This window comes from Rhinatrema bivittatum, chromosome 5, assembly GCF_901001135.1.
Source record: "Rhinatrema bivittatum chromosome 5, aRhiBiv1.1, whole genome shotgun sequence".
Classification (NCBI taxonomy): Eukaryota; Metazoa; Chordata; class Amphibia; order Gymnophiona; family Rhinatrematidae; genus Rhinatrema; species Rhinatrema bivittatum.
Genome location: NC_042619.1, coordinates 94,786,822 through 94,813,895, shown reverse-complemented (window position 1 = coordinate 94,813,895; position 27,074 = coordinate 94,786,822). Strand labels below are relative to the sequence as shown.

General features: G+C 41.7%; 1 protein-coding gene across 2 annotated transcripts in view; it reads left to right on the top strand.

Annotated features, from left to right (window-relative positions):
- The first annotated feature begins 9,059 nt into the window (after positions 1 to 9,059).
- The window catches only part of FLT1 (fms related tyrosine kinase 1), a 379,855-nt gene continuing 361,840 nt past the window's right edge, over positions 9,060 to 27,074 (top strand). For both annotated transcript variants that reach the window (XM_029602609.1, XM_029602608.1), the window contains exon 1: positions 9,060 to 9,470. In XM_029602609.1, the coding sequence (XP_029458469.1) occupies positions 9,401 to 9,470 (70 nt within the window). In that variant the 5' untranslated portion in view covers positions 9,060 to 9,400. The remainder of the gene's footprint in view (positions 9,471 to 27,074) is intronic.

Here is a 27,074-nt window from a genome sequence, read left to right as displayed (position 1 = left end):
AAACCAAATGTGCCTGTTACTTCACTTTCAATGCATATCCAGCATGGCTCTCTGCTTCAACGGCAGGGGAGAAAAAAAAACAAAAAACCCAACAAGGGCTGTACAACATAGTCTAGGTAAAACAAATAAGCATGGGTGTAGCTTGCTTATCACGGCGGTTACTGCCCCTACTACCCCTAACTAATCAAGCTAGATATTTCACTTGGATGCAGCTTCATCACTGCTCTCTACATTAATGGTGGGGGTGGAAGGGGAATAGAACAAGGAGCTAAGAGAAACAGATAAGAATGAGAGAAAAAATGTGTGAGGCTTGCTGGGCAGACTGGATGGGCCATTCGGTCTTCTTCTGCCGTCATTTCTATGTTTCTATGTTTCTATCTCGCTCAGGAGTGGCAGATCACCCACTTTCTTCCCTGGTTGTTCCAGTAGAACCACCACCATCTCCAGAGTTCTATGAATATTCATGGCCAAGCGGAAGCTTCCCACATGGTTTGGAGGAGGGGGGTCAACCGGAATCCCCTCTGTCTCAGTGCTGGAGCTGCCTGATCACTCTGCCCCACCTAAGGTGTTTTCCTTCTCCAAATTCATAGAAAAGATGGGAGGCACCCTTAGTATAAAGGTTCACAAGGACAAAGACCCAAGTGCAGAGGTGATGTCTCTTCTCCACATCCTGGACATTATTCAGAGCCTGTTGCATTACCAATCCACCAGATTTTGAACATGCTGCCAATGCAAAAGTGGGAAATTCCCATTTCCGCACAACAGCAGTGAGAAAGTTGGACCTGAAATATAGGATGCAGAAATCGCCATGGGATTTATGGGATTTCTGCAGTGACCACAAATTAAAGAGAGTGCAAAAACCCCAATTTTAGGTCAAAACCCATCATAAACAAAATATGGGATCAAACCAAAGTTATTTTAAACTCCGGTAACAAATTGTACAGTTGTGAAAAAGGTGTCAGCAAGCCTGACAGTGTGGCATGCAAGACAGTGCTAGGACTGCCCAGACATATCAATCATCCACTTTTTCAGATATAAGTGAAGGTATTTTTAAAAATCTTTTTTTAAAGTAGATAAAAGCAAAAACAGTCCCAAGTGTTAACAAATCATACACCTGACACAGCCGATGTTTCGCTGTGCAGCTTCCTCAGGTCTAAGTTAAACTTGAAAATCCACTTAGACTATTAGCATTTTGTAGTAGGACATCTCATCTCACCAGGAATTCATCAGTCCATGATGGTGAAGTCAGCTCTGAAGAGGGCCAAAAAGACAAGGATCTACTCCAATTTGCTACCTTGGAAAGACCAAAGATCCCTTTGGCAAGAAACCTTTTTCAGGTGTCCTGCTTTTGGCCAGTATTATCCACCACCAATTTTCCATGGTGCGATATATATACAATTGCATCCAAAAGCTGAAGCTCTTCATCCACACCAAGATGGGGGAACTCACTTCTCCCCAATTACTCCGAGATGAAGAGGAGGTGATCCAACATCTTTTTTCATGCAATCAATGTGTCTTTTGAAACTATCACCTGAACATCAGCAGCCTCCATTGGCGCTCATCAAATGGCATGGCTTCAGAATAGTGGTATTCATTAGGATATTTATTTAAAACTTATATTCTGCAATTTCCAAATTTAAAATTTGTCTAGGGCAAATCACATTACATGCATAATACATAAGTATCAACAAATATATAACAAATAACACCCATATATTACATAAACATTATATAAGCACACAAGAAATTTGCAGATCTGCCCTGCTTGGGCAACAACCTCTTTGGTGAAAAGTTGAGGGAAACCATCTCCCAGATTAAAGACCAAAACTTTGCTGTCCAATCCTTATCTATGGCACTGGACCTGCCTTCCACGTCTCTCTGTTCCTTTTACTCTTACAGAGACCCTACTATCAAAGGCATGCCTTCTGCTCTTATCACCACTACTGCTTACCACCACTGCTGCTACAGAGGATGCAGCAACATCAACTTCCTGCGAGACTTCAGCAGCGAGAATGCAGGCAGCCTAAGGTCACTTTACAGGCACAGCCTAAATCAGGCACCAGTTTTTGATTCAGATTGTGAAGACCAGTTCCAACCCTGTGGGGAGCAGGATCCAGACATTTCAACCATTGTGGCGTCAAATTACCACCAATATCTGGTTCTCAGGATAGGGAGAAGTGTGTTCATGCCTTGGACTATAAACGGGCTCTCGCCTTTTATAAGCAAAGGATTCAACCTCATTACCGAGCCTCAAAGCTTTTTATCTCCTCTGATACTAACAGATTGGGCATTGCCCTGATGAAGCACCCCCTTATCCGATTGGATAACAGCCTGAATTCAGCACTGTTACACAACTATGAATCTTGACCTCACTAATCCAGTCAAAGCCCATCAAGCAAGAATTATGGCTTCTTCTATTGCACATTTGAAGGATGTTTCTCTGGAGGACATCTGCAAAGTTGCCTTGTGGTCATCTGTACACATGTTCACTTTGTACTACTGTCTGGACAATCTTTCAATAGCTGACAGTAGTTTAGGACCGGCAGTGTTGCAGAATGTAGTCTTGCAGTAGTCTACTCTCCATGGTGGAGTCTGAGTTGCTTATTAAGAAAATGCTCTGCTGCAAGCCTCAGCTTGGGACTTCCCACATTTAATGGCTAATTTAGCCTGATAATCAATGGAAAAAGCAAGGTTGCTTATCATAAATGGTGTTTTCCTTAGATAGCAAGATGAATTAGCCATGGAATGCCTGTCTGTTCTCCTCTCTGGAGAGTGGACTACCTACTTAGCTAGTTTCTAGCTCTGTTACCAATAGAAGAGGATCATGAAGCAACTCCCATACATGCTTAGTAGAGCTCAAAGCTTTACAGCTTGGAGAGACAGGTCCAGTGCTGCCAGATGATGTCACCTATATGTAATGAGTAATTCATCCTGCTATTTACAGAAAACATTGTATATAGTAAGCAAACTTACTGCGCTTGCTTTCTTTCCCCCTCTGCAGCTGGAGGTAGAGGTGGAGGCCATCTGGAGTCTGAGCTGGGATTTTTTATTTATTTATTTTTTTAAATAAAATTTACCATTGGTTATCTGTTTATGATGCCAGAGCTTTCAGTGCCAGAATCCTCCCTTTGCTCACCATGTAGATACCTTCAGTACTCTTCATATTGCAATGCAAAAAAATCCTTCATATAATGTTTCAGATACATCCATGTAAAGTCCAGACTGTCATGACACTTATCTAGGCTTCAAATTAATAAGTTGGCTATTTCCTGATATTTTCCCTTTGTTGTCACTCCCTTCCATTTTCTTCCTTTAGAGTTCACCAGCTGTTGATTCAAGTCACTATAGATTGCATCACCTAAAAGATGTGTTTGTCAAATTAAAATGTCATTGTTTGCTAAAAGGAAACAGTACTGTGTCCCAAAGTGTATACAAATAGGCCGCTTAAACAGTAGAAACTCTGACAGGCCGATGCAATACTGTGCGCTGGCCAAAGCACATGGCTCAGCGTGCGATTCAAGGCACGTTTTGGACACAAGTCCATAACCCCTGATGCAAAACGGGGGTTAAGCGCATCCAAAACATGTGTCCAAACGATAGCGTAGGTAATAGCACTCATCACATGTAAATGTATGTTGATGAGGCTATTATCTATTCCCCGATGCAAAAAAAAAAAAAAAAATGCACCTGACACACACATTTTTACTCGCCAAAATTAATGCCTGCCCTGAACAGGCGTTAATTTTGGAGGAGCTCAAAAAGTGTACAGGATAGCATAAAATACTGCTTTTTTGTACTTCCTCCAACTTAATATCATGGTGATATTGTCAGAGGAACTAAAAAATTAGAAATGTTCCCCCCAAAAAGCATTTTAATAAAAGGGTGCTAGTGGTCAGGTTAGGAAAAGGGCGCTCAATTAACATGTGTCCATTTTCCTAACCTGTGGCTGTGTACAGGTTAGGAAAACGGATACTCTAAAATTGAGCATCTATTTTCCTAACCAGCTGACAGTCACCTGTCCCGGGTGCCCACTGCCAAGGAGGCACTAGGGGCATGCAATTTCCCCTAGCACCTCCTTTTTACCATGGTACCTGATTTAAATATTAAATTGGGCGCTCGGGAGATGTGGATCGGCATGTGTTAAGGGAATGGGCGGTCAATCATGAGCGTCCATTTAACGTGCACAGATATGGCATCAGCCTGTAAGTGAGATATGGGCAAGATATGTCTCATAAATACATAAGACATGCCATGCTGGGTCAGACCAAGCTCAATCGAGCCCAGCATTCTATCTCTGACAGTGACCTTTCCAAGTCACAAATACTAGGGATGTGAATAGTTTTTCTGACGATTGAAAATATCGTACAATATTTTCAAACGCGTCAGAAATTGGGGGCTCCCCGAAACTGATAGGAAAACCCCACAAAATTGTTCGTGGGGTTTTCTTATCTTTTTGGGGGAGGGCGGGAAAAATGGCACACAAAAACAACCCCTAAACCCACCACGACCCTTTAAAACACATCCTTTAGCTTCCCCCACCCTCCCGACCCCCCCAAAACTTTTTTAAAGTACCTGGTGGTCCAGTGGGGGTCCCGGGAGCGATCTCCCGCTCTCGGGCCGTGGGCTGCCACTAATCAAAATGGCGCCGATGGCCCTTTGCCCTTACCATGTGACAGAGGCTATCGGTGCCATTGGCCAGCCCCTGTCACATGGTAGGAGCAATGGACGGCCGGCGCCATCTTTAAAAATGAATCGGTTCCAATTCACATCTCTAACAAATACCCATCAGATCCCCAATAGTTGATGTATCTCTCGATTCACAATCCCAATGATAAGTGCTGGCTTTCCCAAGTCTACCTGACTAATGACCATTTATGGACATTTCTTTCAGAAACTTGTCCAGTCCTCTTTTGAACCCCATTAAAGGGTCAATTTTAAAAGCTTTGATTGCACTAAAATGCCCATATACGATTATATGTGGGCTACACATATGTAATGTGGATTTCAGAAGCTGAAATTTATCTGTGTATATGCCTGTGCATGAGCAAAATATGAGAAGGCAAAAAAGGGATGGGGCATGGGTGGGGCAAGGACTTTCCGGGGCCAGGCCAACTGTTATGCACATAACTCCATATTTTAAAACCGGAGGCTGCAGCTGCGCGGCGGCTTGTTAGCCGCGTCATTTTACTGTTGCTCCTGATGAGGTGCAAGTCTGCAGATCTCACAGTTTAGGGCTTACATGACAGGGTGAGGGTCCTTGGTCAACTGGGAGGCGTGCAGGATGGAGAACCAGAGGATTCTGGATGACCTCAAGATGGACTGGGCAAACTGGTGGACTAATTGGTAAAACTGTCAATGTCCCTGGCGCAAGCATGTTTTAAAATCCGCTTACATAACATGCGTAAAAAACTGGCAAAGCCCTATGGAAGATATGCAAAGTAGGTATGCTCAAGTAACCTTTTAAAATTAGGAGCATACTTACAGGTGATAGGCGCATTTTAAATCATAAACATGCAAGTACGCACATGATTTAAAATTCTAGTGTTTTGCTGCTCATGCGCCTATAGGGACATGTATGGGTGCATGCTCGCTCATTTTAAAATTAGCCTATAGATTAGTTGCCTTGACCTTGTCCTCTGGCAACAGATTCCATAGCTTGATTGTACTCTGAGTGAAAAAATACTTCATGTGATTTTTTTTTAAATCTGCCAGTTACTATTTTCATGGAGTGTCCCTAGTCCTAGTATTGTTTGAAAGGGTAAATGACCGTTCCCTATTATTTACCCATTCTACCCAGCTCATGATTTCACAAACTTCAATCATATACCCTCTCAGTCATCTCCTCGCCAAACTGAAAAGCCTCAATCTGTTCAGCCTCTCTCCATAAGGGAGCTTTTCATATCCCTCTCTGTGACTGCCATGTCCTTCCTGAGACTCCTATCAGACTCATACTCAACCAGAAGGATGGTGTATTTTAAATAGAGATGTGAATCGGAACCGGATTCCGGTTCCGATTCACATGTGGGTTTTTTTGCATCGGGCCCTGATCACGGTTTTGTTTATCGGCTGCGCCCGAGCCGATAAACAAAAAACCCACCCTGACCCTCTAAAACTAAACCCTTTGCTTCCCCACCCTCCCGACACCCCCAAAACATTTTACAGGTACCTGGTGGTCCAGTGGGGGTTCCGGGAGCGATCTCCCGCTCCCGGGCCATCCTCCCGCTCCCGGGCCGTCAGCTGCCACTAATCAAAATGGCGCCGATGGCCCTTTGCCCTTACCATGTGACAGGGTATCCTTGCCATTGGCCGGCCCCTGTCACATGGTAGGAGCACTGGATGGCCCGCGCCATTTTTAAAGATGGCGCTGGCCCTCCCCCAAAATGATAAGAGAACCCCCAATATCGTGTGGTTTTCCTATCGTTTTGGGGGAGCCTCCGATTTCTGACGATTTTGAAAATATCGTCCGATATCTGAGGTACAAAGTAGGAGCATAGTATATGATAAGAACATAAGAAATTGCCATACTGGGTCAAACCGAGTGTCCATCAAGCCTGGCATCCTGTTTCTAACAGTGGACAGTCCACGTAACAAGTACCTGACAAGTATCCAAACAGTAAATAAGTCCTATGCTACTAGTGCCAGAAATAAATAGTGGCTATTCCCTTAGTCAACTTGATTAATAGCAGTTTATGAACTTCTCCTTTAGGAATTTGTCCAAACCTTTTTTAAACTTAGCTATGCTAACTGCCATAACCACAACCTCTGGCAATGAGCGTAATTGTCTGTTGAGCGAAAAAGAATGTTCACCAATTTGTTTTAAATGTTCTACTTGCTAACTTCATGGAGTGCCCCCTAGTCCTTCAATTATCCGAAAAAGTAAATAATCAATTCACGTCTACCCGTTTAAGTCCTTTCATGATTTTATAGACCTCTATCATATTTCCCTCAACTCTCTCTTCTCCAAGCTGAACAGCGCTAACCTCTTTAGCCTATTCTTATAGGGGTGCCGTTCCATGCCATTTATCATTTTGATCACCCTTCTCTGTACCTTTTCCAGTGCAACTATATCAGTTTTGAAGTGCAGTGACCAGACCAAGGAGTGATACAAAGGTATTATGACATTTTTAGTTTCCTTTCCTAATAATTCCTAATATTCTGTTTGCTTTCTTGACCGCTGCAGCACACTGAGATTTCCATGTTGTTTCCACTATGATCCCCAGATCTTTTTCCTGGGTGGTAACTCCTATATGAAACTTAACATCAGATAACTACAGCATGGATTATTTTCCCTATATGCATTACCTTGCACTTATCCATATTAAATTTCATCTGCCATTTCAATGCCCAATCTTCCAGTCTCACAAGGTCCTCCTGCAATTTATCACAATCCATTTGTGATTTAACTATTCTGAATAATTTTGTGTCATCTGAAAATTTGATCACCTCACTCGTCGTACAACTGTAGTTTATATTGGAACCTCTCTGTTGGGATGTCCTAACTCTCCTGTTTCATTACTATCTTTCAAAGATACCTTCCTCTGAAGCTTGCGCTGCTGAGTGACTGTCAACTTTCACCCTTTTTTAGTTTAAAAGCTGCTCTCTCTCCTTTTTAAAGGTTAGTGCTAGCACACTGGATGAGACAGAAGAATCCATTTACTTTACAAGGAACATGATGAGATATTATATGAAATAATTACTTTTTGGAGTCCTGAAGTGTTCCCTGAGATAATGTTACAAGGTTAAACTCCATGACCCTTCTTAACTCTTGAGAAAAATGAAGGGCACATGTTGGAACAGATATCCTGTAGTCAGATTATTTCAGTCTTTCCTCCAACTTCAAAGTTGTATCCCTTTGTAAAAAAAAAAATCAGCATAAAGTGCTTACAAACAGGAATGAAAAATATGAAGAATTAGCTTTAGAACTTTATTCCTGATTAAAACATGAGTATGTTGTGGTCAATTAAAAACTTCAAATGGATATATATATATTAGAGTATATTAGAGCAAGTGCTGGCAAGATTTTTAGATGTCAAATGTAGGCGTAAATGGTAGGAGTAATGGGGAGTGCTAAATAATATCTTGGACTATTTGTAATGGGAAACATAGAGGTTGGAGGAGTAGATAATGGCTTATGTTAATGTATTTGATTGTTTTATATTATGTATGTGTTGACTGGATTTATTTATTTATTTTGAACTTTTATATACCGACATCCATGTAGAGAAATTACATATCATATCGGTTTTCAGTGAAACAAAAACATTGCAAAAAGCATTACAATGAACAGGGGTTACAATGAACTGGGAGAACAGGGTAGAACTAAATTTAGTATTAGAGAAACTGTCGAATGAACAAAATCTGACTTGGTCTCATTATTGATTTTATTTTTTGGAGTTATTACCCACCTTTTTGAATAAAATCGCTTTAAGCTGCAGCAGAAGCAATACATAAAATTCATCAGATCTTAATAAAAGTACTTGTTGGATCTTTAAAAGCTTGTATTTTCAAATAATAATCTAATCTGTGATATTCATTTAATTCATTTTCCAAAATATATGTTGGGTAGGAAGGTATCCGTCTAACTATACTACTGTCTATCTTGGTGTCACTGTAAAATATCAGTAAAAAATATGCAAAGCAGAAAGGAGAAACTCCCTTTATGTGAATATCAGCATGTGCTGTGCTTCGTCAGTAGTGCTGAAGGTGAGCACGAAATCAAATACGAGTTTCCGCATTTCTTTTTCATTACTGATTCTATTGCAATTCACTATACTCATCAAAATAATCTTAAAATGCTTGTGCATTTTTTTTAAAAATATACTCACACCAGATTGTCAGTGTATGTGTGTGTGTATAATTTCTAGCAAATACTTTTAATGCCAATTTGCTGAATCACAACTCTGATACTTGATGAAGCAGCGTGGGGAGGAAGTGGCAGTGCTAGTAGGGCTAGCGGCAGTGTGAGTGAGCTCCCCGTCCCTGGGGATACCGGGGGGCATGTCATAGGGACTAAGGGGTGGAGACCCAGTTGGGAGAGGTTATAAATCGGGGGAGCTGCAGCTTGTTCTGGATTTCATGTTCCCAGGAGTTAAAGCACAGTCCGGCCGCGGTTCCCTTTCAGGATTTTCCTTCCCCCGGCTTCTCCTGTGAGAAACTGGAGCTGCTGCTGCTGCTGTAAATAGAGGAGGGGGAAGGATTTAAGATGACAGAGGATTAGTATAGTGCTGGATGGTGTTCTATTCTGGAAAGGCAAAAAAAAAAATACCAGAAGAAGTGCAAAACAAGTTAAGAGCACCACGACTTTTTGGAAGAAGATAAAACCTGCCTTTTGTATTTATTTGTATTTTTTTTTTCTTGAGAAGGATTTCAGAAGCGGTTGACTGATAGTAGGCAGGCAGCAATGTTAAACTGTGCCACAGTGGCCGGGGTTTGTCTGCCGTTGGGATGCCTGCTGCTGCTGCTGCTAACAGGTAACGTCTCAGCAAGGAAGTGGCCGACTAGAAGCCAGAGAAAACTCTTTCACGCTCAGTGCGTACTGTACACGTAGTAGAATGTTTTCGGCACATCTGTTGCAATGTTTTCTTTCCGATGCCTCTTTGTTGACCGGTCTTACATTTCATACAGCTGAATCACTGAGAGCCACAGCCTTTTGATCTCTTATTTGTTTCCAGTGTAACGTGCAGTTAGCACTGATGTGATTATTGTTCGCTGCTACAACAGCATCATCTGGCTGTGCAGCATGTGGCCTTAGCCGTGCTCCAGGGAAAGTCAGACCTTTCCGAGCCCTGCTTGGCAGGGAGTCCTTTCAGGCTGTTTTTTTCCCTTTCGTTACATGGAGAGATCTGAAGGACGCTTCTCTTGGCTTGCCCCGCGCTTGGGCTCAGAGACCCCATCGGCAGCAGCGGGCTGGTTCAGAGGCTGCAGTCGGCGCCCTCGGCGTTACATATCGTGTTATGCAGAGTTCTATACGTGCCAAAGCCCCGCGCAAGGAAAATAACGCGCACTGTATGCCCTTGTTCGTCAAGCCCTTGGAAACTCACTTCGGCTGCACTGTAACTTTAGAGCAGAGCTGGAGAGAATATAAAACGTTCTTCATAGCTCTCAAACAGTGCAGTTACCTGTAGTGCACCGTCCATTGTGTTGGTCTAAGGTATTGTTATGGGCAGAATTATTATTATGGGACTGAAAACGTTAGATGGCATTTTAGATCAGAGCGCTATAAAGGTGATTTAAGCAACTGAATCCTTGTTAAACCTGCATCTTTTTTGCTATCCCCTTGTGTTGGAAGAGGGTATAATCAGTAGAACTTAAATGAATACTGTAATTGAAATCAGTAATATTAAGAGGTGGCAGCAGAATGAGTGGCCCATTAGCAATGAAATCCAAACTAATTCCGTTGGGCTGAACAAATTAATACGGTCTACACAGTACAACCTTGAGAAGTAATAGAATTATTTGCTATAAGAAGGAAGCAAGCCCATTTTCCAACTCTTCCAATCCTGCTAGCCATAAGAAAACGGAGAGCACTGTTTAGTGTTTTTTTGCCTACCGTTTTATGGCCCAAATTAAACTGTCCCTAAGCGTTACTGTGAGAGCAAACTGACCTATAAAAAGATATCTGTTTCTGGCAGATTGCAGCACCGCTTTCAGATTTTGCTTGGGGAAGTTGTAGATGCTCATGGTTTAGGACAGTGAGCAAGAACTGAATTTGAGCAGTTTACTCTGCCCGCGCAGGTGATGATAGGAGGAGAAACAAAAATCTCATGACCTCCCCAATGAGCTATATAGTCCTAGTGTAATTTGAGCAGGAACAATATGGACTAGCTCCAGATCCGGGAACTGATCTTTTTATTGTCCTTTCTGTACCCTATAATTTTATCTTACTGTTATTCCTATTCTGTAGGGTTTTTTTCCTTTTATTTTAATCACTAACAGGTGAATTTTCAAAGGGGTTATGCTTGTAAATGTAACATACTGTCCTAGTAATTTTCAAAAGCCATTTACCCCCATTAAGTGCATTTAAGGTGGGTAAAACCTATTGACAATTCAATGGCATATATTGTAGCAATTTTCAAAACCCCACTTACATGGGTAAAGTGCATTTACATGTTTAAACCCCAGTTATACGCATGTAAATGCTTTTGAAAATCAGATCCATTATGTATTACTTTTTGGCAATAAATGTAAATTGTCATAGTTATCTGAAGATAGTTGTAAATAAGGCCACCAGTACTGGTGGCTAAAGAACCCCCTTGCTTTATTTATTTGCTGTGCCTCAGTGCCGCTATTCCTCCTTCCTTCTAATATAGAGCACCTGGCATTTTTAAGTGTGATGAGGACTAAGTGAGGAATAAGAAACAAATAGTAGGTAGATTCAGTCCAGGCAGTAAACATGCCTCAGAGAAGTCTTTTATCTTAGGAATCTCCTTTTCTATCCTATGGAGATTTTGTTAATTATTAATAGCCTAGAGACAGATGTCAACCTCTGATGAGTTTTCTAAGGAGCCTCTTTGAAAATGTAGTGCAAGACACCAGTCCAGACCAACAGATTCATAGCCTTCAGATTTCACTAACCTACTAATTTATCCAGTGTGTCAGTAGGGAATTTTCTGAGAAAAGAATAAAAGCAGAAGAGTGCCAATATTTTAACTCATCAGTGTAAGTATGAGTACTATACTAGAGGTTCCTTTGTAGTAACATATTTACTAGTTCAAATAATTAGCAAAAAAAAAGCATAAGAGAAAAATGATTTCCATGTCAAATTTACTGTGCCATACCCTATATTTTAACATATCATCATGAATGCAAACAAAAAAGCCCATGGGTTATAATTCGGTTTACAAAGCAAACAAATCATCAAACAAATTTCTTGTTACACTAGTCAGGAATGCCTCTGTTTCTACATTATTAAATATGCAAATCATTCAACAAATTTTGTCCTAGCTGGTCTGGAATAGTTTTGCACAATAGTTTCATCAAGTAACTTTAATTCCCATGCAGAAAATTCTATGTTGCATTATTGTCCATTCCCAACACTCACTTGGCAAGTGGACAGGGCAGTAGCAAGCTGGTTCTGCAGGTCTTTTAGGTAAAATATACCTATCTAATGTTCAAAAATAACACATTATTAGGAGGTGTTAAATCATGCCATGACTGGTGAATCTTTGAGCATGGATAAAAAAGTATTGGTTTGTTTTCAAACATTGATGAAATTTGGATATTACATCTGAACATGAATATCGTGTTTTTCAAGACCATATCCTGTCTTTTTAAGTAAAGAAAGTACCCTGTTCTTTAGAGACAATTTTTTATTTCATATGCAGTATGTTGTGTTTTTTGTTTCTGTAAGAAGGCTAATGTGCTTTCTAGAGATGTGCATTGGTTTGTAGTCTCGTTTCGGGCTTCATTTTCAGGGAACCGTGAATCTTCATTTTTCCCATGGTTTTTTTTTCATGGGCCCCCGATTTTTAGGTTAATGCACACAAATTTTTCAGAAATTTCAGAAAAATTCTTTTCGGGTTTCGTTGCCCCCAAACCATGCCAAATTAGACAATTTCATTAAAATTGTCTAATTTGGCAAACATTAATGTACATCTCTAGTGCTTTCTGCTTGCCAGCAGTGCGTAATCCCAATAATATGACTTTATATATACAGAGTATAGTACATTACATATGCAGATGAATCCTTACCAGATTGATTCCAAGACTTGGACACAATTAAGTGTTATAGTAATCATTTTATTACCATTTAAATATTGTACAATCAGTAATGATTATATTTATATTTAATTTGTTGATGCTTGAATGACCTCTTTAACACCCTTATCAATTTGCAAAATGGTAAAATGTATGTTGGAATGAAATTTAGTACAGAATAATAAACAGTGCAGTTCAGTTAGCCTTCCTGTTTATATTTAGAGAGAAAATAATACATGCAAATATAATTTGCAGTTTGATTTTTTTAAGGATAATACATTAAATTGGTATTTGTGCCTATGTGTTTCATTTATCATGCTGCTAGATTCCTCAGTGAATACAAATGAATTGCTATTAATAGTGTCTGCTTTTTAGTGTTTTTGTACATGAGAGAGATGGACACTTTTAGTGCTCACTTCTTGCAAGTGCAACTGTTGACTACATCTTGGGTGAAAATGAAATTGCAATGATGATAGGTAATGAATTACCAGATTTCATGCTATAATTGTTGCATAAAATAAAAATGTGCAGAGATTGGAAAGAAATGAAAAAGAATATGGCAACAGATTTAATGGGCACCGCATCTCAAAAAAGATATAGTTGCAATGGAGAAGGTATAGAAAAGGACGACCAAAATGATAAAGGGGATGGAACAGCTCCTCTATGAGGAAAGACTAAAGAGGTTAGGGCTGTTCAGCTTGGAGAAGAGATGGCTAAGGGGAGATATGATAGAGGTGTTTAAAATCATGAGCGGTCTAGAACAGGTAAATGTGAATCAGTTATTTACTCTTTTGGATAGTAGAAAGACTAGGGGGCACTCCATGAAGTTAGCATGTGGCACATTTAAAACTAATCAGAGAAAGTTCTTTTTCACTCAACGCACAATTAAACTCTGGAATTTGTTGCCAGAGGATGTGGTTTGTGCAGTTAGTATAGCTGTGTTTAAAAAAGGATTGAATAAGTTCTTGGAGGAGAAGTCCATTACCTGCTATTAATTGAGTTGACTTAGAAAATAGCCACTGCTATTACTAGCAATGGTAACATGGCATAGACTTAGTTTTTGGATACTTGCCAGGTTCTTATGGCCTGGCTTGGCGACTGTTGGAAACAGGATGCTGGGCTTGATGGACCCTTGGTCTGACCCAGTATGGCATGTTCTTATGTTCTTACCAAATCACTTATTATAAAAGCTAACTGTGAAAGAGCTTCTCATGCTAGTGTTGTAGAGTTAGGAGGAATAGAGTAACATCATGGTCCTGCAGGTTTAAGCCTTGAAGGCAGTAACTGTCCTGCTAACTAATGTTTGACCTATTGGGATAACCTCTATTGTCCCCAGTAAGTGTTCCTCTAGAAAAAACATAGAAGATGTTAGCCAGAATGGATGTAAGTCTCATCTATGTGAATTTACTTCCCAAGATTGAGTACTTACCGATTATGAAGCCAAGGTGGAACTATGCCAAAACCATATAGTTTCCTTGCAACATACTAATAATGTTTTGTTGAAAGTTACTGTTTTCCTGAGATCAAAATTGTATTCTTTTGAAGAGATGGCTAAATGTAAAAATTTGAGGTTTGCAAATGTTCCTATCTGAAGTCTGTGTTAGCTTATGTTATGATAGCTGAAATTTTCTGTGGATACTGTTCCACCTGTATCCCAAGTGTTCTCCATTCCTGGATTTAAATTTTCTCCATCAGGTTTCCATGGATGCTTTAATTTCCTCAACTTCAAATCTAACAGCTTTGTTGGAGACATCTGTGGATGAAGTGGCTAAGAGAGCAACCCTTTTAGTGACATTTGCTTATGATTTGGACAGAGACTTGGTCTTATGCACGTTCTTTATTATGTTTTGGACAAGTAGTTAGAGTTTTTCCAGATTTATCAAAAGCACTCGGTACTAGGAAGATGTTTTAGTTTCTGTCAGTGGGTTTTGGATTAGGGGACTACATTTTTTCTTAAGAATCCCTGTAAATATAGGGCCAGATTTTCTAACATACGCGCGGGCATAGATTTGTGTGCGCAACCAGGCGCGCAAAAATCTACGCCTGATTTTATAACATGTGCACGCAGCCGCACACATGTTATAAAATCCGGGGTCGGCGCATGCAAGGGGGTGCACACTTGTGCACCTTGCACGCGCTGAGCCCTAGTGGAGCCCCGATGGCTTTCCCCGTTCTCTCTGAGTCCGCTCCTAAACCGAGGGAACTTTCCTTTTGCCCCCCTGCACCTTTCCCTCCCTTCCCCTATCTAACGTGCCCCCCAGCCCTACCTAAATCCCCACCCTACCTTTATTATTTAAGTTGTGCCTGCCTCTGGGCAAATGCCGGTGTGCGGTCCCCCGCCCCGACCACGCCCCACCCCGCCCCACCCTGCCCATGCCCTACCCCTTTTTTCAAGTCCCAGGACATACGCACATCCTGGGGCTTGCGCGCATCACTGAGCCTATGCAAAATAGGCTCAGCGCGCACAGGAGCGGGTTTTCGGGGTTACGTGCATAATATACGCGCATAACCCTTTGAAAATCCACCTGATATTGTGGATTTTCAGCATATTACATTTATCTTTGTTGAACCTGATCATTTAGTTTTCTTCTTAAGAGATAATCCCCTTAAAACAAATCGAAGACATTTCTTTTTCACTCAGCGCATAGTTAAACTCTGGAATTCATTGCCAGGGGATGTAGGTTCAGCAGTTAGTGTTACTGGGTTTAAAAAAGGTTTGGATAAATTCCTAGAGGTTAAATCCATAAACTGATATTACAGTAATTAATAAGCAATAATAGCTTGTGATCTATCTAATGTTTGGGTACTTGCCAGGTACTTGTGACTTGGATTGGCCACTGTTGGAAACAGGATACTGGGCTTGATGGACCCTTGGTCTGACACAGTATGGCATATCTTAAGTTCTTATGTTCTTATGGCCACACCAGTTGTTTTGGATGAGGGAGATGCTGTACATCTGTAGCTTAATATGCCAAGTGGCAGATAACATGCTCATTTATGGCAAGGTAATGGGTCAATTTATTCTGTAGTAGACTATTTAGTTATTCCCTTTTTGTTGCCACTTTGTACATCTTGGGTTCTCCTGTATATGGTGGACTTGGATTTGCATCATGTTGGTATCTTTTCTCATTTTTTCCTTGCTTTAAAAGACCAAAGAGGCTTCTGAGATTGTACTGAATGTGTGTGTGTGTGTGTATATGTATGTGACCCCCGTCATAACTTTGGAATGGCTTGACTTAGCTGTAACCAAATTTTGTGTGGAGTTAGCTGTAGAGTTGGTGCAATGAGATTATGTAGCCTAGGTGAACATTTGCATCCCCCCCACATTAACTTTCAGGTTCATAGGCCAACAGCCTGCCCACTACCCCAAGATTATGATAATTAAGCTCAACAATGAGTGAATAAGTGATATGTTTGTGATTATGTTGAGTGCTGTGTATTTGGTTTTAGAAATGTGAAATTGGAACTATTGTAATTTTATGTTTTTGAGATTGTAGCATTACTTGAGTGCTATGGCATGAGGCAGGGGATACATTTAAAAGTAATAATAATAATAGAATCATGATGACTCTACTACCACCCTTTCCAGACATAGGTAAGATAATTTTCAAAAGCCATTTATATGGTGAAATATTGATTTACTCAGGTAGAAGGTCTTTTTTGAAAATTGCCCATCCTAAAAACAGCTAAAAGTATGCATGGCTCAAAGGAAAAGTATGCTAGTGAGTTTGCATCAAAATGCACAGTTTTTTAAATCGCACCCCATACTTTTAAATATTAAACTTTGTTTCCTGAAATGATGTCACAGTATTTGATGAATTTGCCATTTGTGATTCTAGGGTTAGATTGCAAAAAAAAAGTAAAAAAAAATCAAGAAATATATAACATTTGTAACTTAAAAGAAATCCATACTGTATTGGCTGAAGATAGTCTCTGAAATGATTGGTTGGCCTGCTAGCTGGGCTAAACTAGCTTGGGATATTTCCCCTTACCCCTAATCATACCAAACACATTTCAAATTCGTTTATCAGCTCAGAACAGTGATACAAACTCCATCCATTATCAGGCAGGTAAAGTAACACAAAGCTCTGTAAAAAAGTTACTCATAACATACCTGCCATTTCAAAACAGCACTAGCTCCCAGAACTCAAACAGCAACACCATCACCTATGAAAAACCAACACTGTACACATTACACCAGGCCTTAGAACAGCATTACTGTTCTTCCCAGCAGAGAAATGGAGTGGCCTAATGGTCAGAGTAATAGGCTGAGATCCAGGAAAACTACTTCTCCCACTGTCAAGCCCTGTATCCTTGTAACTTTAAGCATGTCTCTTTATCTCACATTGTTTCAGGTACCCACTTAGAATGTATGCTCTTTGGGGCAGGGGCTTATTATACCTAAATTCTAAAAATGCTGTAAGCTGCCTTGAGACTTATTTGGAAAGGGGGGATAAAAATTGATATTTACTACTGCCAATATACTTCATAGTGGGAAAAACAAAACAAGCTGGAGTACACACAAACTGCACGTAAGCAGAAATCCTCATGTTGATCCTACACACAGATCACAAAAAACCCTTGCCAATTGCAGAATAAGTGATCACAAATTATAAATATGCCTACCAAGACTGAGCTCTTGTTTATTCCGGCTGCAACCTTCCCCTCCTGTTCCCTGCAGGACAGGAGGGAAGGAACTGAATTAGGGAGAAGAGTGGCTCTTCTTAGTTTTGCTCTGCCCACTCTAGTCTCACCCCTGCCCTTCCTATTTCTTGCGGACAGGGAGGGAGGGAGAAGACAACAAGAAGGAAAGGGGCTGGATTAGGGAGTACAGTGGCTCTTTCTTGCTCTGGGTTCTATCTGCTCCAGGCTTAAGGCCTCCCTTCCTACTCCCTGCATGTTGCAGGGGAGGGCAGGGGCTGGAGCAGGAAGCAGAGGGCTGTTCTCTTTTGCCTTAGCTTTGGGGCACTGTCCAACAGAATCCCTGGGGCAGATCCCTGTGTACTTATATGAAACAAAGCCTCTGGTGATGCCCCCCCCAAATGCTGTGCTCTAGGCAATCGCCTAAATCTGCCTAATTGAAAAACTTGCACTGTTAGGTGCCTGCGGGCATCAGACTTTTCTAGTTTTGAAAGTTGGTGAGTGATTTGCCAAGATACAGAAAGAGGGCAAAATTGGCATTTTTTTGCCATAGGAAATGTATGAGGGTTGAACTGAGGTTACCTAGAATGGAACTTTTTACTGGCTTTTAAAAATAATTTTTCCCTTTGCATGATGTGATTGATTTAACTATGATATGATTTTCATGTAATTGAATATAATATGCACATAGAAAATGTGTTTATTGAAATGAGCTGTCAGAATATGTGCCCAATTCATGAAAATCCCATTGTCTGTGAAATTGAAATATGCCAAAGGCACTAATAAGTAGACTTTGGAATTATATTCAGAGATGTCTAAAATCTTAAGAATTCTTGCCAGCTATGAGCAGGTTGCTATGACTGCAGGGGATTCCCGAGCTCCTGTGACTCAAAACTACAGAGCCAGCTCATAATCCAGAAAACAAAAATATCTCCATTACTCATCCATGGTACTCACTTTGCACCAAGTGCCTGCCATCACCAGTGGTCACGTGTGAAAGTTGCTCCCAGCATTGCAAAACATCCATTTAAAGTTGATTGAAAGCCCCCCTGATGACTTGCTATAGAGATTTTTGTTAATGGAAGAAAAATAAAATTTGAAGTGAATCCCTTCCCCCCATTATGACAGAGTGCATGGGACTCTTTATTTGGGTGCAGTCTTTTGCATGGCAAGAAAACAGTACACATTTTTTGTAGCTGAGAATGCTAACAATACTCATTCTGTATCTGTGGACTTTTTAATGACTTTTAATGCTCATACCAATTTACTTAAATGTTGAACTCTCTAAAAAAAATTCTGAACAAAACTAAAGCGGATCAACATTATTTGTGAAATATTGGGGTAAATATTCAAAAAACATTTAAACAAATAACTCAAAAATTGTCTGTCTAAATGGCAAATACGGTATAATAATACTACAGAGGGCAATCTTTTTAATGTAACTCCCTATGACTTAATCATAGACACTACTACACGAATAGAGAGATAACACATTCACAAAATGTGTAATATTTATTAAGTGTATTCACATATTCACCTATATAGACAATTTAAAAACTAAACTAGCATACACACACATTCATACAACCCAATTAAAACAACAAATGTCCATTCGAGATATTAATTACAACATGTCCTTTCAATCTAACAATACCTGTAAAGCTAAATAATTTACAAGCACTTCGTTTCAATACACAATTGTTTCAAATGTATTTCACAATAATGTTAACTGCTTAATATAACAATCTGTCCACATTCTTCGCTTGTAACCACCCGATCATGTTCCTTGATTGTAACGATGTGTCCTTGATTATAACAATGTGTCCGACAAAAGATATCTTCGTTTCACCCCTAGTAAATAGGGCTTCCTCAGGGACTACTGTTTATCAGATGTACTTGTATTCTCCTCCACTAATGTGGAGACAAGGTAACCAAAAGCCACCCTTCCAGATTCATACCATACTTATAATAGATGAAAAAAATGTCGGATTCTGACTGTGTCAGTCGCAATATTATCCAATTCTCATTAACCACATTCAAATCATCGTAGACAAGCCAGATTGTACTGCATTCCGCTAAACCATAGCGAAGAAAATATAATTTTATAACGCCGCGATGTCAAGGCGCCAGTTCACATACTCGAAAACATTTCTGTATCGTCGGAAATGACGTCACCCTCCGTCATCCGTCATCTGCTGAAGTTTAGTGGAATGCAGTACAATCTGGCTTTTCTACGATGATTTGAATGTGGTTAATGAGAATTGGATAATATTGCGACTGACACAGTCAGAATCCGACATTTTTTTCATCTATTATAAGTATGGTATGAATCTGGAAGGGTGGCTTTTGGTTACCTTGTCTCCACATTAGTGGAGGAGAATACAAGTACATCTGATAAACAGTAGTCCCTGAGGAAGCCCTATTTACTAGGGGTGAAACGAAGATATCTTTTGTCGGACACATTGTTATAATCAAGGACACATCGTTATAATCAAGGAACATAATCGGGTGGTTACAAGCGAAGAATGTGGACAGATTGTTATATTAAGCAGTTAACATTATTGAGAAATACATTTGAAACAATTGTGTATTGAAACGAAGTGCTTGTAAATTATTTAGCTTTACAGATATTGTTAGATTGAAAGGACATGTTGTTGTAATTAATATCTCGAATGGACATTTGTTGTTTTAATTGGGTTGTATGAATGTGTGTGTGTGCTAGTTTAGTTTTTAAATTGTCTATATAGGTGAATATGTGAATACACTTAAAATATTCACAAAATGTGTAATATTTATTATCTCTCTATTCGTGTAGTAGTGTAAATGGCAAATACAGCATATTCAGACACTTATCTATCCAAATCATAGCTGGATAAGTGTTGCGCTTCCTGGCCGCGTTGGCTCCGTGGCCGAGCCTGCTTACCAGGCGCGACCCTCTACCAGCTCTGGGCTCACTCACTCTGCTCCTGCAGCATGTTTGCGGCATCCCCGGCTCCCCTGCTCACCGTCTCCGACGCTGGCCTCACAGCGGAGCTCCCGCAGGGAGCTCCGCTGCTCCTGCTCCTCAGCCCCGCTCCTAGGCGCGCGCGGCCAACGTCGCTGTATTTAAAGGCACCAGCGCGGGAAACACTAACCCGTTGCCCTCCGATGACATCACAGCTTCCCTGTATATAAGGCCAGGCCCGTTCCCCTGAACGGTGCCTTGGCAATTGGGTCGTACACTCCGGTGTCTCTAGTTTGCCTTCCATCGTTCCAGTGTCTTGCTCCTGTGTCTCCTGTTTCAGACTCTCTGTTCCAGCGTCTCCTGTTGCAGCGTCTTTTGTGTGTCCTGTCCCAGCGTCTCCTGTGTCTCCATTCCTGGTAGTACCCTTCGGACTGATCTCACGGTACTGACCTGTGCCTGTTCTCTGACTACTCTCTGATTGCTACCTGACCTGACCTCTGCCTGGAACTCTGACTACTGTCTGATCACTGCCTGCCCTGACCTCTGTTACTGACCCTGCCTGGCTGACCATTCTGAACGGATACTCTGACCTTGATTCTCGCTATACACTCGGACACTCTCTTCCGGCCTCCTGTGACCTCTGGACTTCCCTGTCTGAGCACCGACCGCACACCCTTGTTCATGGTGGGCACTCCTTTGAACTTTCTCTCTCGGAGACCCTGCAAGGCCCACCTAAGACCAGGTGGCCCGGGTAACCAAGGGCTCAACCTGAGGGAACCCCGGGTTGCTATTGGTGAAGCTCCAGCTAGCCTCTGTCTCCTCCTGTGCTCCACCTCCTGGTGGCAGGCGCTCTCTGGGTCCAACCGGAGGGCCGTACCAATCCTGCACCAGGCCAAGGGTCCACTCCCAGCCCAACAATAAGTATTTATCCGGGTATAATTTAATTGGATAAAAAAGGGGCATTTGGGGGTATTACAGGGAGATGCTGAGATATCTAGCTAACTGCCTTTACCATATTCTCTGGAAATGAATCCCAGAGCTTAACTGTGCGTTAAGTGAAAAAAATATTTTCTCCAATTTGTTTTAAATGTGCTGCTTAGTAACTTCATGGCAAGTCCCCTAGTCCATATTCAAAAGCCATTTATTTATTCATTCATTTAGTTATTTAGGTGTTTTATATACTGTCGTTCCAAAAGAAGATCACAATGGTTTACCAAATCAGCACTCATATTCCGGGTCAGCATTCATGTATTGGAGCAACATTCATATTCTAGGTCAACACATCAACATCAATTAACGTTTTCTAGGGGGCTATGGAGGTGGTTTGAAATCCATAATTTCCATTTCATTATCCTTCACGAAATAATCAGTAAGTTGTCAAGTTTCACTTTACATTGCTCAATACTTATTGCTCATTCTACTAACATTACTTATGATATTGACAGTTATTCGTCTAAATGACAATTCTGGCATATTCAGCCACTTGTCCAGCTAAATTATAGCCAGATGCGTAGTTATGTGGCTATAATTTAGTGGGATAAAAAGGAGTATTCTGGGGGAATTCTGTGGAGGGGTTGAGTTATCTGGCTAACTTAGCCAAATATCAGGTATATCCAGCCAGGTTAACCAAATAATGTTAGGCCTGCTTTCAGTCTAATGTGGCTGGATAATTAGTTTCTTACCTGGATATCTTCAGAGATATCCGGTTAAGTACTGCACTTGTTAAAAAAAAAAAGTTATAGGCCTTCTAGCTCGACGCCCAATGACAAGTTGCAACTTCCCCGCAGGTCCAGATATGCCCCCCCTCCCCCAACCTCAATAAATGATTTGTAAAATATCACTGCTGGGCCCAGCCTGCCCCTCCCTCCCCACTAAGAAACCAATACATTGCCCTTCTCCACCTCACAAACAGCCCCTCCAAGCAGACACCCTTCCAGAGAAGCTCTTGCCCACCTGTAATGGAGCTCCTGTTTCCAATGCCTGGCTTGCTGTGCTATGCGATCCTGGCACTTTCAGTGTACTGTGTAGAAAATAAATCTACACTTGCAAGCAAAGCACAGCGATCCTGACATTGACAAAGGGGGCCTCAATACAGGTATTGGGTAGAAGGGCTTCTGCGGGAGGGTGTCTACCTGTGGGAGGTGGGGGGGGCTGAGTTTTGTGGGGGAAGAAGGGGCAATGTATTGTTTTCTTAGCAGGAAGGAAGGGTGGAGGCCTGGCCCAGCAGCAATCTTTTCAAATTATTTCTTGAGGTTGGCGCTTTTGGGCGAGCGGGGGAGGGGGGATGTGGTTTGTGATGGGGGTGGGCATTGGGCAGGGAGACCTGCAACCTTTTTTTTTTTTTTTTAATTGATGCACTACTTACCCAGATATCCCTGAAGACATCCTGCCATATCCAAACAATGATCAGATAACTTTAATCAAGTATATTCAGTGGGACATTTTTCTTGCTGAATATATGGGACAAGTTATCCTGCTAACTTTAGCCGGCATAACTGGTCCACTAATTGGTCTACTGAATATGGACTTCTTTATTTTTTGAAAGCATAAACAACTGATTTGCATAATACTGGAGTTAGCTGGAAAAGTTGACTGGCTAACTTATCCCTGCCCCTGCCCCTCTCTCTGCACTGACCGCTGCCTCCTCGTGCGTTCGGCACCGACCCGCTGGGGTCTGAGGAGTGCTCGCTGAGCCATGCAGCTATCCTTGGGATCCTCTCTCCCTCACAAGCAGCCTGGGTCCTGCCCACCCAACAGCGTCATCATTGGGGCCGGAGGACTTTAAATTGCCGCGCCGACCACAGGCGTCGCACGCCAAAGGAGCGCGACTAAGGGACCTGTCCCTTAGTGTGCCTCTTTGTGCTCCCCTTCTTGCTCTCTCTACAATCCCGACTATCATCTCGTCTCTCCTCTCCCTCCTGCCCTTGCCCTTACAGCCCTCCATTCCATCCTATCTGACCCTCAATACTCTGTAATTTAAACTTTTGTCACACCGTTCCTTTCACTAGTAACTCACCCAGAAATGCCGCAACTTTTTGTGTATCTCCTTTTTATTGCAACATTGCTACTGCTACCTATATTGTTTAACAGCTACCTATACTGTCTAATTGTACAGCAACCTATATTGCTTAATATAATTACATCTATTGCCGCACACCTACTGGCATTGCAACCTCTATTGTTCCTTTGTACAGCAAATATCACTAAATCACTAAAGCATACACCCACCTCCCCCCCCTCCCTTTTGTGTTACCCTACCCCCCTTCCTATCCCTCTTCTCCCCTCCCTTCTCCTCACCTTCACCCCTTACCCTGCACAAATGTTAAATTATGTTATTCCCTATAATTGTACATATTATATATACCTGCAATCTTTGCCTACAATAATTTATCATCTAACTTTATTCTTCTGTCACTTTTCCCTACAATAATTCTTCTGTCACTTTTCCCTACAATAATTTATTAATCTAACTTTATTCTGCTGTCACTTCCCCCCCCCCCTTTTTTTCTTCTTTTACCCTTTTGTAAACATGTTATTTTAATTTTAGTTTAAATCTTTATTTCCCCCACCTTTCCTTTACTCTCTAGTTATTATGTTTCAATATGTTTTAATTGTATCATGTTAAACTTGTTCGATGTAAAGCGCCGCTACAGGCACTAGTTTTATGTTACGCTGTGAACCGATGTGATATCATTGATGAATGTCGGTATATAAAACCTTTTAAATAAATAAATAAATAAATAAATATCTGTAATGGCATCCTACCCTATCCCCCGCATTCACCACCCAACCTTCAGACCCACTTTCCCTCACTTTCACAAATCCCCTCCCCATTGTAAATCCCTTATCCCCATCCTCATCTTCCCCTTGACTCAACTACTAGGACTCACAACCCTTTCCATAGTCTTATTCAATGCACAATCCCTCTCCAAAAAAACCCTAATCCTTAATGATCTCCTAACTGACTGTAAGCCTGAGATCTGTGCCATCACAGAAACATAGCTCAAAGACTCTGATATTGTCCTCCTCAATCAGCTTCCTACACTCTCTTATGAGATCCTCTCCATCCCGAGACCTAAAAAAAGAGGTGGAGGCCTCCTCTTGGCAGTTAAAAAGTATTTGAAACTCAAACCTGTGCACATCGACACCCCCCCAAACTTGAAATTGGTCTATTCAAATTCCCGGAATTACAAGTCTGCCTAGTCTACTCCCCCCCCCCCCCCCCAGTCTTCCTAGAAGGCAACCCTTCCCCGCTCATTGAATTCATCTCTGATAATATTAATATTGAAATCCCAGCCATCATACTAGGAGATTGTAATCTTCATGTAGACTCCTCCCCACTTACATCTTCCTGTGAAACCTTCCTTAACTCCCTCCATGCTATTGGCTTTAAACAAATCATCTCTTCCCCTACCCATAAAGCTGGGCACAACCTAGACCTTATCTTCATTAACTCCTGTATCCACTCTCCTAACACTCCCTCTTGCACCCCTTTTCCCTGGTCGGACCATTTCCTCATTGAAACACTCCTCTCTATAAATGCCCTGACCACCAGCAACCCTACCCAAAGCACCACCATAGTGTCCAGAAAACCTTGCTCCAGTGAGGACTTAATATCAGCCTTATCCAACTCCCTACCCAAACTTGACTGCACCAATCCCAAAGCTGCCCTAGTTTCATGGAGCAACCTCACCCTTGACATTGCAAACAAACTATGTCCAATCACTAGACGCGATTTGCACCCATCCTCTAAAAATCTGAAACCATGGTATACCGCTGAGTTAAAACTAATGAAAAATAAACTCAGACAGAAAGAGAGAACATGGCATAAGGACCCTTCACCTCACATACTTCTAGCTACAAATCCACCCTTCATTGCTACAGACTCTCTACCCTCAAGTCCAAACGCGACTTTTACGCCTCCAAAATACACGAATACATGTACAACCCCAAAGCCCTTTTTTCCTACGTTGCGGATCTCACCAAATCTGCCCCGCCCCCCATCCCTGATTCTGAAGCTTCCACTAAATGTGAAGAATTGGCACTCTGTTTCCACAGAAAAATAGCGAACATCCTCCTTAGATTCTCCAACACCCCATATTCCATCCCCCCCATACTAGCCCAACTACCGCCATCCTTGACTCCCTTGACCTCACCTCCTCCAAGGAAATTGAATCAATTCTCAAAAAGATTAAACCAGACACCCACCCTATAGACACCATCCCCACCAAAGCACTCCTACCTATCCCCAACTCCATTGCTAAACCGTTAGCTGACATCATTAATTGCTCACTCTCCTCCGGCATAGTCCAAGACACACTCAAGCAGGCAGTGGTCAAACCTTTACTCAAAAAACCATCGTTAGACCCTAATGACCCATTTAATTTCCATCCCATCTCAAACCTCCCTTTTATCTCTAAAATTATGGGAAAGGTAGTCAACTCCCAACTCATGGATTATCTCGAAAACAACAATATTCTTCACCCTTCACAATTTGGCTTTCACAAGCACTTTAACATGGAAACACTCCTTCTCACCCTCTCCGACCATCTCATCAGAGAAATGGACCAAGGCCACTGCTACCTCCTTGCCTTCCTTGATATCTCCTCAGCATTCGACACAATAAGCCACAACCACCTCCTCTCCTGTCTTGCTGATATTGGCATCTCTGGCTTAGCCCTCCTGTGGTTCAAGTCCTACCTGTCTAATAGAAAGTTCGCAGTCAAAATAGGTAATGCTGAATCTACTCCTTACTCCCTCTCACAAGGGGTCCCACAAGGCTCCTCCCTCTCCTCCTCCCTCTCCTCCTATTTAATATCTACCTTACACCCCTCTGCCAGCTTTTATCAGACTTTGGCTTAAAGTTCTACTTATATGCTGATGATGTCCAAATCATCATACCTGTCCATGATTCTATCTCGGATTCCCTAAAGTTCTGGGAGACATGCCTTGCTTCCATTAACACCTTACTCTCAAATCTCCACCTTGCCCTAAACACCAATAAAATGGAACTGCTCTTCATTTCCCAACACCAAACTCCTAAACCCTCCCTGGCAAATGACCCAGCATTCAGCTCCATTTCCGCTCAGCCATTTGGAAGAGACCTTGGGGTCCTCATAGACCAGCAATTGAACTTAAAGAAATACATCAACATAATCCTTAAAGAGGGCTTCTTCAAGCTCAATCTTCTAAAAAAATTAAAACCCTTGCTCCATACCCATGACTTCCGCACTGTCATTCAAGCCACTCTATCTTCTAAAATGGATTACTGCAACTCCCTCTTCCTAGGGCTCCTCTACTCTACCATAAAACCACTTCAAATGCCCCAGAATGCGGTAGCAAGGACTATCACAAATGCCCGTAAATTAGCCCATATCACTCCTATCCTTAAAGACCTCCATTGGCTCCCCATCCCCTCACGTATTCTATATTAGGGATGTGAATTGGGCTTCGGACGATTTAAAATATTGTACGATATTTTCAAAATCGTAAAACGATAGGAAAACCCCATGATATTGTTCGTGGGGGTCCTCTTATCGTTTTGGGGGAGGGCGGGAAAAATGGCACACAAAAATAACCCCTAAACCCACTCCGACCCTTTAAAACTAATCCCTTAAATTCCCCCACCCTCCTGACCCCCCAAAAACCTTTTACAGGTACCTGGTGGTCCAGTGGGGTTCCCGGGAGCGATCTCCCACTCCCGGGCCGTCGGCTGCCACTAATCAAAATGGCGCCAATGGCCCTTTGCCCTTACCATGTGACAGGGTATCCGTGCCATTGGCCAGCCCCTGTC